We start from the raw sequence: 10,813 nt of genomic DNA on the forward strand, positions 1-10,813 counted from the left end.
AAACAGAGGTAAATGAAAATTAAGTATGATAAGCAGAGCAACGGTAAAAAATAAAGTGCCTCCTGCATAACATCCCAGAAGTCAGCTGGGACGAGAAGTCCTTGTGCTGGATCTCCAAGGCCTTGGCCAGCACTGGGAGCTGCACAGGCAGCGCTCCGGCCTTCAGCCACTCCGCCCCGGCCCGGCACGTGTGTGGGACTGCTGCAGAGCTGATGCTGCCCAGTGGTCTGGAAACCTACTTGCAGGGATTAATCCCAGCCAGGTCACTTGCCTCTTGCTTCTGCCTCGGTTCCCCATCCCTCAGACGTGACCTGACCCACTCTGTGCAGCCTGCGCTATGCCCTTGCTCTCAGCTTCCTGAGGGATTGGGCTCCACGGTGCTTCAGAGGGAGCCAAAACCACCAGTTCCTGTTCCTGCTGGAAACGTCCCCGGCACTGCTTTCTGATGGATGGTTCTGGCTCCCTGTCCCTACAGTGCTGTGGACTTTGTGCCCATTTCCAACTGCTCTCTCTGCCCTGTGATGGCTGAAGATAGATTTTTACACATTAATCTTTCTTTCGTGCTGTATTTTGTACTTAGCACCTTCTCTCCAAGGCTCTCTCAGCTACACGAGAAAACCTCAGATTCTCCTGTAGCTGAACAGCCCAGCCTGAGGAGCAGAAGGACGTGATCAAAGCATACCTGGAGACCGGCCCCGCCACAGAAGAAGAAAAAACATGAGTTTTCAGGCAGCTCAGGCTTCAAAACACACCACTTGCTCTCCCAAGCAGCACTAAGAGCACAGGGAGGTGGAGGAGCACGCAGCATGGAGACGTATGGAGCAGGACAAGGCTGTGGCAGATTAGGCTGGTAGGGACCTGCACTTCTGGACAGCACGGGGAACCCTCCACGCTCCCTTAAGAGATGGATGAGACAAACTGAGCCACAGTCGCTGCAGGTGGTGCCTGCACCAAGCCCCCAGGCCAGAGGATCCCCTCCCTCAGAGCCCATGACCCGGCACCCGCGCAGCCTTGCCGGTACGACTGTGCCAGCCGGGGTGCTTCCAGCTGGGATGGCCGTGAGGGCAGGGATGGGGACACTGAGCAGGAGCATACGCTTCTGTCCTCTCCCCCTGCTCCGTAACCCTGGCCGGCTCCCAGCACATCTGTGCCTTTGTTTGCTTTCCCCTAGCCAAAAACACAGCAACTCAGCCACTGAAGGAAAAACACGACCAAAGGGCAAACTAATCCTCAAGATCAACTAAATGAACAGCAGCGATACTTCATCCTGTATCTCTGACGTGACCGATTCAGACACGTGCATGTATTTGAGGAAACATTTAGATCAAGAAAGCAAGCAGCACTCCATCTTACGGTCGCAACAGGTCATAGCACCAGAGAAGTTTAGGTAAGGTAAAGAGGAAGAGATTACAGTCTCAGGCTTTGGTCAGGGACTGTTAGTCTGTGATGCTGAGAGAACTGCCTCATGCAGTTAGCAAAACCGCCCACTCCGCACCTCCAAGCGCCAAGTTAAAAGGCATGCAGCTTATCGTTGCCAGTGAATTCATTTACCCATGACCAAGGTGGGGAATACGACCTTTTCACGCCTGGTGGAGAAAAATTGAGACAGTTTATGCACACAACAAAGACATTCTTGGGTGTAACCCTGGGTGCAAGAAGTGGGGCAAAGCAAAGGTGTTAAGCTAAACCTCACCAGACCTCTCCTCTTTGAGCTCTGCATAACGAGACTCTGCTCTGCACTGGCAGGCAAGGGGTCCCATTTCCACAACACCAGCACTCCCACCACACGCTGCTGCAAGCACATGACCCAGAGAGCAGCCCAGAGCACTGCAAAGCAGATTACAGGACACAGGATTACTCACCTGCACCTGAGCCACCCACAGTTCCTTCTTTTCCGGGGAAACTTTTTTAATTAGGTAACTAGGGAACAGAAAGAAGACCCTGATTTCACAGCCTGATGTATTACAGTCAGAGCTGTGGATAATAGTGTCTGCTATATAAATACACCTACAAGCTTCATGGGACTGTTAGAAGTGTGCAAGCAGAGGCACTTCTCTCATTCAAACTTTAGCTTGTTTTTAATAAAACAAAGCCAAATAGACTCACAAAAATAACCTAAGAATAAGCATCAACTACAAGATCTCTGACATTCACCAGTGTAGGACAGGGAGCAGGGGGGCAGAGAACAAGGACTTAATGCCCCAAGGAACAAACACCCCGTGTTGGCTCACATGCTGTCCCAGCTCTGCTGTTCAAGCCCCAGGACTCTGCAGAACCCATCAAGGTCAGAGCCATTTTGTTTCCCAACTGGATCCAAGTTAATAACCAATTAAGAACAATTACAACAGCAAAAAACAAGTATCTATCTGAGAACATCCTCAGGTGCTGTTCTGCCATGCCCTGGCATCTGGACAGAAACAGCATGTTCCTGAAGGAACAAGTCTGCAGGAAACTAATCTTACACCAGACACTGAGTTTTAAAAAGTAGAGAAGTCCTGATCCTTCCAAGTCTTCAGCAAAGCTTTGGTGCAAGCTCAGCTGTCCTCCAGGCCTCCCCTAAAGTGATGCTCCATTATGCCAGCTCCTGCCTGTCCCTGCCTGCAGCTGCCAGTCCAGCTCTGCTCAGCAGGCAAGGCACAAGTGCTTGCTGGGAGATGGAGACCTGTCAATTTAACCAGCAAAATGCAGGGGAAGGAAGGTGGCTGGGACTGTAATGATGGGGCTGAGTTACCTCCGTCCCAATCCCACCACCCAGCAGCCACCTGTTCTTTGGGCAACGGTTACAGATTGGAGCTGATCTACAATGACATGTGGCTGTTCCAGGCTCCAGCAACAGTTCGGGGCAGGACGGAGAGTACAGGGGCTGGAGCGAGAGGAGGAGAGGGGAGAAGAAAGGGCCTGCTTTGACTCAGCCCCTCGTGCCCAGCCACCATGGCACGCTCTGGATCTGATGCCTGCCAGCGACGCAGAGGGCAGGGCCAGCAGCTTGGCTGCTGTGGCGAGGAGGCACGATGGGGCTGATGTCATTTAGGAACGACGTGGTGTAGCTTACACCTGCAGACGGAATTCTGCGGGTTTTACACAGCAGCCAGGGGAGACACGTACACAGCACGGGCACTGCAGTCACCCCCCGTGTGACCAGACATCGACAAGGCAGCAAGGCCGAGCAGGAGCTGACGTAAGGCGAGAGGCGTGGGCCACCCACCCCGCCGTGAACAGCGTGTGGGGGTGCAGAGGAGGACAGGACAGCAAGGCCGTGCAGGGATCTCTAACAACTTGCAGATAAGCACATCAGTCATTTCCACCCCCGCTTTGTAGCCCACTCACATCCTCCAACTCTGCTGTCGAAGTTCTCTTTCGGGAGGCTGGGTTTCTAAGCCTTTTTCAGCTCCAACCTGCTCCTACCTCCCGGCAGCCAGCCCAGATAACGAGTGTGATGACAATCTGAATGATTACAAGTGACCCCCACCCCACAGGGCAATCAGCTTATTCCTCACCCCACAACTCAGGATAGCCATGCCGCCTCCTAAGAACAGCTACGCTCTGGCTAGCAGCCACCCCGACAGCCCGCCCCTGAAACGCAGCCCGCGCACGGCGAGCGCTGCTGCACGCCCCAGCCAGCCTTGCAGAAAGGCAACCCAACAGCCTGTCCAACATGCGCGTCGCGCTGACTTTGGTACGTCTCCAGACTCTTCCTTTCCAAAAGCCTCAAACAACAGTGACTCCAAAAAGTCCAAATGCCGGTTTCTAAGCTGCAACTTGCCCTGCTGCCCACATAGCAACGCGATTCAGCTCAGACGAGGATGACTGCAGGAAGCTCAGCGTGTCTGCTCTCTATGTGGCACTCTTCAGGTTGGTCACAGCTCCTTTAATTCTCCAAGATAAATCCTGGATTGAGGATGTGCTGAATACTAGCATTTAATCGCACTGTCATGAGGTGTAGCACTACCATGCCGGGAGCATGCAGGGTGTTCTGCCCAGTGACACCACACAAAGCTTACGACAGAACCCTGCTAACACTGGAGCAGTGCTGTGCTTCTCGCCCTGCTCATCGGGGCTCCTCATTCAACTACAGGGCCCTGCACTACAAGGGAAAATCCTCCTGCTAAGCCACTTCCCAGTATCCAAGAGGAAGCTCTGACCACGGGCGAGTCACAGGAGACACATGGGGTAGTTTTTCTTGCAAAAGCAGTTCCTGGCTTCATGGCTGACGCAGAGTGCAGACAGTACTGAGGCAGCTGCCCCTCCATCAGCCAGAAGTATGCTGTTACTGATGTTTTCTTTTCCCCTAACAGAGGGGGAAGTAAAGACAACAGGGCACCACCCTCCACGGGAGCATTTGCTGCCTGCACTCGGTTGCTGTCACCAAGGGAATCTCCACATTTGCGGCTGATGTACTTCCCCACGCACGAGCGCAGCAGTAGCTATGGCAACTCTACCACTACTTGCTTGAAATGTTCTCCAAGGGCACGTTCACGTCACTTGCTGTCTGAGGTTTCTGCATTACCCAAGATGCAGCCACCAAGAGATTAGGCAGCAGAGGGACAGAACCAGCACTGACATCCTCCCAGCTAAGAGAGGGTCAACACTGGCTTTTCTCTTTGCTTTACAGAAATCTACACTGTCACCTTCCTCATCCCCTTGAGACTTTGGCTCCACAAATTATTTGTCCTATAGGACGAAAGCTGTGGTGGGCTAAAGACCAGACAAGAAAAGCTTCTGCTCCAAGCAGCACCCTGAAATACACTCCCTTTAGGGCAAAAATGCATCCCTACTCACCCTTTGTCAAAGAAAGAAGTATGCCCCGGATGAGGGTACTTGGTGCCATTGCTGTTTATCATGCTGCTGTTAACATTCCCTGAAATGTAGGATTTCCGTGATGCCTGGTCCTTCGCAAAATTTCTGCAAGCAGCTAATTTGGATTCTAATGCCTGTGAAAGGGAAAAAGAAAAAAAAGGAGATGTCAAATAAGTAATACCATTAAGAAGAAGTATTTTGCTGCTTGAGTTCAGGCTTTGTCATGACCCCAAGATCACAGAATCACACAGGTTAGAAAAGACCTATAGGATCATCCAGCCCAATCATCAACCCAACACTCCCACACCCACTAGACCATGTCCACAAGTGCCACGTCTACACATTCCTTGAACAGCTCCAGGGATGGTGACTCCACCACTTCCCTGGGCAGCCTCTTCCAGTGCCTGACCACTCTCTCAGTGAAGAGGTTTTTTCCTATTATCTAATCTAAACCTTCCCTGATGCCGCTCCTCATCTGACTTGTTCTCCAGACCCTTCCCCAGCATCTCTATGTTCTTCTTGGAGTGAGGGGCCCAAAACTGAACATAGGACTCGAGGTGCAGCCTTACCTGTGCCGAGTACAGGGGCACAATCCCTGCCCTGCTCCTGCTGACCACACGGTTCCTGAGACAGGCCAGGATGCCGTTGGCTTTCTTGGCCACTTGGACACATCCTGGCTCATATTCAGCTGCCATCGACCAACACCCCCAGGTCCTTTTCTGCCTGACAGCTTTCCAGTCACTCATCCCCAAGCCTGTAGTCCTGATGGGGGCTGTTGTGACCCAGCACTTGGCCTTGTTGAACCTCATCCAGCTGACCTCAGCCCATGGATCCAGCCTGTCCAGGTCCCTCTGCAGGGCTCTCCTACCCTCCAGCAGATCAACACTTCCACCCAACTTGGTGTTCTCTGCAAACTGACTGAGAGAACACTCCATCCCCTCATCCAGATCATTGATAAATATGTTAAACAAGACCGGCCACAATCAGAAGCCCAGTGCCATCACCTTTGGCGAAAACTGAACTCAGTGGGAACAAAGCTGTCATTTTCTGTCACCCAACCACAAAGGAAACCCATACAGCAAGACGCTGATGCAGACTGCCAGGCATGACTCAGTCCCATTAGGGCTCAGATTTTAGAACATACCAACTCTCAATTAACTACCTAAATTAAGGAAGCCAACTCCTAGCAGAAAGCTACCAAAGCTTCTTGCTTCAGCACCTGCAGCAAGGCTGGCATAAGCTGATCAGAAGACTAAGACAGAGCCTAAAGCAGAATCCTCAAGTTTTGGGAGGGACTGTGTATTTGGATGAATTTTTCCCCCGAGACAATGCCTTCTAGCTTTTCTTTCTTAATCTTGGGCTGCAAAACAAAGCCAGTTTCTTAAGCCCCACTGATAGGCTTCAGAATAAGAGCTGCTACAGTCAGAGCATCAGGGGGAATCAAAGGCAGCAGCTAAGCCCATCTCTGTGCTCTGTACCCCATCTCTACTGCTTCCAAGCAAGCCTGGTCAGAGCTTTTTCCCCCTATACAAGGTGACAGTCTCTGTCTTAACCACCGACTCCTGGCAGGAGGGAGACCAAAATCCTGATTCTCTCCTTGACTTCAGAACAACACCTGCCCTTTCTGCTCTCACGGACTGAGGCTGAACTTGAATATCCATCTGCTCTAGCACAGTCCTTGCAACTGTCTGTTACGTCCGCGCCGGGCACGGGGGCATTCAGATTTGGAAATGCAGGCACTGGAGACAAAAACCCATCTCCCCAAATGTGAGGCTTGGACTTGTTCACATAGAACAAAGCACTGAGATGCTACCCCAAGGAAGTGACACTATACAGTCTCTTCTAGAAATCCATGTAAGCTTACTTAGTGACTCTAAAGGCAGATATAGAAAACTACCTGCCTCCTGGTGTCAAAGCCCATCAGCCAGAAATAGCCAGTGTGACCTGTGCCAGTGACTCCCTGTCTCAGCTGGAAGAAAGCAAGCTGAAGCGAAACCTCTTGCAGAGAAAGGGAGTCTAAAGCTTAGGATGAAGCATCCTATGAGTAGTCAAACCCAAAGAAATCCTGAACCTCCTACAATTGTTACTAAACAAATGTGTGAGCTGGAATTTTGTTTCAGTGGCAGAGCGTGTGCCTAAGAGCAGGCAGGGAAAGAAGCATGCTTATTTGGTATTTCCTGTCCTTGCAGAGTAATCACATGGGATTGTGACTAAGCTCCCTAAATCCCCTGCAGACTCTTACTCACACTGATCCCATTTTAAACATGGCACTCTCTATCCCCGAGTCGTCATGCTGCTCTTTCAAACAAACTAGGAGCTCACTGGCTCCAAATGTAAGCAACAAGGTAATTCTTAATTTCAAACTTTGCTAAAACAACTGTCTCTCCTGCAGCTATTGCCATTCTCAGTGTTAACCGCAAGAGAAGGAGGAAAGCGAGCGCCAGAGGCTGGGCACCGAAGCTACCCATGCTTCCACTCACAACACCGAGGCATGCCAACAAGCTTCTCCGAGCCCCAAAGTCACATCTTCAGTGAACTGGAAAGCCTGGCATCCAGAACAACACTGTAACAGATGTTCAAACCACTTCTCCCCTGCTTATGGTGGTAATCCCTTTAGAGGCTCACACATTTCACTTCCTCATCAACTACAGATGGGAACATTTGGCTTTCTCCTGATCTATTTTCTCACTTTCTTATCAAAGGCTTCTAGATTTTTTTTCCATTTTCAGCACATGTTGCAGATCTCCTCAGGCACATGAAGAGACACTGGCAGCATGATCTTGGTTCCTCACTCGTGTGTGGAGCAGGCACCCAGAGTCTGAGGTCCAGGTCTCATTACAGAGGAAGCTGCAGCCCCATTTGAAGTCAGACCAAGTAGTGACGGTGTCTAACCTTGTATACCAAAGCACCTGAGAAACTTTTTAGTCTAAACATGAATTTCGTCAGCCAAAATTGCATCAGAACCTTAGTAACATGATTTACAAATCAAGATAATTAAAAAAAAAAGCCAAAATATTATCACATACTAAACAGTGAGTGTGGATGACTTGGAAACTACAGCACGAAATCAGTGGGCCAAGGCCTTGCTGTAATTGCACACGAGGGTGAAAGCTCAGTGACAGCAACGCTAGGAATACTTCAGTTTGGAGCACTCACCCCCACTTTCCGTAACAGGTCTCCCACAATATTGAGTGCAGATATTCTAGCTGAAGGAGTAAGGGGGCTTGTACCAAATCCATTTGGTATAGCTGCAAACACAGACACATTTTGTTATATGCTCCACTCCTCTGCAGTTCATTTATTTTAAATTTAAATAAATCAACTTCTACATGAAAAGGTAAATATAAAATCCTATTGCCCGCTCTTCATACAATTACCCCACAAGAACACACAGACTACATGACAGTAGCCGTGAAAAAATGAAAAAGCTTAATTCCTGTCCACTGTCATCTTTCCCATTAGACCTACACATGGAGTTCATGCAGTCTCCATCTGCAAGGCTACTGCCTGCAATCCACCTAATCCAGCCAGAGCTTCCTCTGGAATCTACTCTTTCTAATTTGAAAAATAATGTATTAATCCTTGTGATTGTCCAGAACCTTCCAGATGGGAAGGGGACTGGACAAACATCCTGCTGCCTCACAAAGAAAACTGGATCCCTGAAAAGTATGTGTGGTAACAGATACTCTAGGCTGTCAGAATTACTGACCACCATTTACCCAGCACTGCTACTCCACATTTAAGCAGAAATATCACTTGCTGCACTTCCCTGCAATCCCATGCGTCTTCAGCACTCTACTGCAGGCATCTACTGCAGAGTGCAAACCCCCACACCCCCTAAAAGCAGTATCTAAGGTTCATTGTCCTTCTTTTCCATGCTATTTACTCATCATACTCCTTAAACACACCTGGTGATGCCCAGGATTTAAACACACCTTATGCAATGCACGTGGGATCCACACGTACCTACACTTCCTTCAAGTCCACTAACAAGCACCTTGTGTGCCAACAAGCTGAACATACTGCCAAACAGCTAGACGAGTTGCTATGAATTATACCTTTTGGGGAAGGAAAACTGTTTTCTGATCCCTTTCCAACAGGTGTAGCTGGCAAGGACAGAGACGCCTGGACAGCTGAATCCATCTTTTCACAGTCTAGAGTCGGAGAACTGGGTGCTGACTTCCGTGTGACTTCCTGTTGCCTCTCCCGTACTGCTAGCTCTTGCCGTAAGTCTGCAGGGCGAGAGAAGAAAAAAAATAAAGCAAGATGGATACATATTGCTTTCTCTAAAAACCACCCTCTCTATTCATTTGGGAGGGAGGAGGAGACGACACTTTGCAACAGCTCCATATCAATTGCCTGCTGTGGGCTTTCTGCAGCAGCAAGGACCCTACCTCAGAGCAGCCGCAGCCCAACTCCATCACCTCCCATTACAGCTCGGAGTAGAGAGGCAGCAAACAGACCCTCCCCAGACCACAGAGCTGCATGGTCCCAGCGGGCATGGCAGGTGACTTAGCCTCAGTGCTCTTCCCCATCCGTAGTGTGAGTCCCATGGAGAGCATGTTACAGAAGCTGCAGTCTTTACTGGCATACCTTAAATAAACCAGGCCATTTCCATGAGGTTTAGAAGGAACACAGGAAACAGGATTTTTAAAAGGAAGTTATTTAACAATTTATCATGTCTTTCTCTGTCATTTCCTGTGCTTTCCCTTCCTATACAAGGCATAAAACCACAATGAGTGGGAACCTCTGAAGCACACTTCCTCAATTCTACTACATCCACATGAATCCATACGAATTCCAATATTACTTTGGCGCTACATGAGGAAAATTTTTCCTCTTGGCTACACTGGACACACAGAGAATACCCAATGCTTACATTACGCATCCAGGTCAAGTCTCATGATGTGAGGCTTTCCATAAACATGAGCTTTGGTTGTACCCGTCTCTCTTAGCAAGCCAACGATGTACCAAGCCACAGACCCACTCAAGCAAGCCATACCTCTCGCTTCATCCTTTAGCCTCTGCACAGAAACAAGCAACGATTCCTTGTCATCCAGCTCACTTTCTAAAAATGCATTTCTCTCAATAGCCTGGTTCAGCCTTTGCTCAAAGTCTTCCAACGAAACTATTGTTGCCCTAGACACAAAATCCAGAATATTAGGTTCTTCAGCTCAGTCAACATAAAAGCATATTCAAAAACATAATAGAAGAAAAATGTTGGCAAGGTCTACATTCAAGTTAGTAATTTGAAAGCTAGGGAAATGTTTCTGAGAAAGGACTAATGAACTCCAAAGAAGCAGAGGAATAAGATGAAAACAACATGATAGCATCTGGCTTTCAGACATGTACCAAAGAGCTGGGAAACTGCCAGTCCAGTGCACCTATCTCCGTTCTTCCCAAGCTGTGCTCCAAAGCCACACATTTAGTCAGTGGGTTAGATTAGGTGGTGCTGCACTCTCTCTGGAGCTCTGGACAGGCAAGTGCAGAAAGCAGGGCACTGGGATATTGCCCAAGACCTAATTCGTTCCATGATTTCACTGGGATAACTCATGTGTGTCAAAAGTTAGTCATGAGGTTAAGAGCCTTGTGGAAACAGGGCCTCAGCTCTCAGATCTTCTTGCCAGATAGCCAGAGGCTCATTCCTGGTCCCACTGAATCAATGGCAAAATTCCCATTCAGCAAAACGGAAGCATGACCTACTCCAAAACTGGGCGTTTCTAACAGCAGCCTGTTCATTTTATGCATTTATAAAGGACACATTTGTTCCCTACAGTCATTAAGCTGTTATGCAAGGAAAGAGAGGACTCCTTTGGCCTGTTTTATTTAAAAGGGACTATGTAAAGCATTAGCTTCTTACTTCAAAGGGGCTTTGAGCTGCAAGGATCACAAATACAAGAGTCACCTAGCTGGTAGAAGCAAAAGCAGTGCACTGGTCCGGCTTGCTCTGAGCCTGCTGCACTGCTTGTTTCTCACAGAACACAAAGTACTTTGGTTACTGTCGTGGTTTAACTCC

The 10,813-nt window shown here is 49.1% G+C and overlaps 1 protein-coding gene across 1 annotated transcript in view; it reads right to left on the reverse strand.

Annotated features, from left to right (window-relative positions):
• The window catches only part of NDEL1 (nudE neurodevelopment protein 1-like 1), a gene marked incomplete at its 5' end in the record, with an annotated part of 13,563 nt that extends 3,627 nt beyond the window's left edge, over nucleotides 1-9,936 (reverse strand). Inside the window, 4 exons of the mRNA XM_010149152.1 lie at nucleotides 4,780-4,931; nucleotides 7,954-8,045; nucleotides 8,856-9,029; nucleotides 9,800-9,936. Of these exons, the coding sequence (XP_010147454.1) occupies nucleotides 4,780-4,931; nucleotides 7,954-8,045; nucleotides 8,856-9,029; nucleotides 9,800-9,936 (555 nt within the window). The remainder of the gene's footprint in view (nucleotides 1-4,779; nucleotides 4,932-7,953; nucleotides 8,046-8,855; nucleotides 9,030-9,799) is intronic.
• Nucleotides 9,937-10,813: the final 877 nt, after the last annotated feature.

Source organism: Eurypyga helias, unplaced genomic scaffold (assembly GCF_000690775.1).
Source record: "Eurypyga helias isolate BGI_N326 unplaced genomic scaffold, ASM69077v1 scaffold45023, whole genome shotgun sequence".
Classification (NCBI taxonomy): Eukaryota; Metazoa; Chordata; class Aves; order Eurypygiformes; family Eurypygidae; genus Eurypyga; species Eurypyga helias.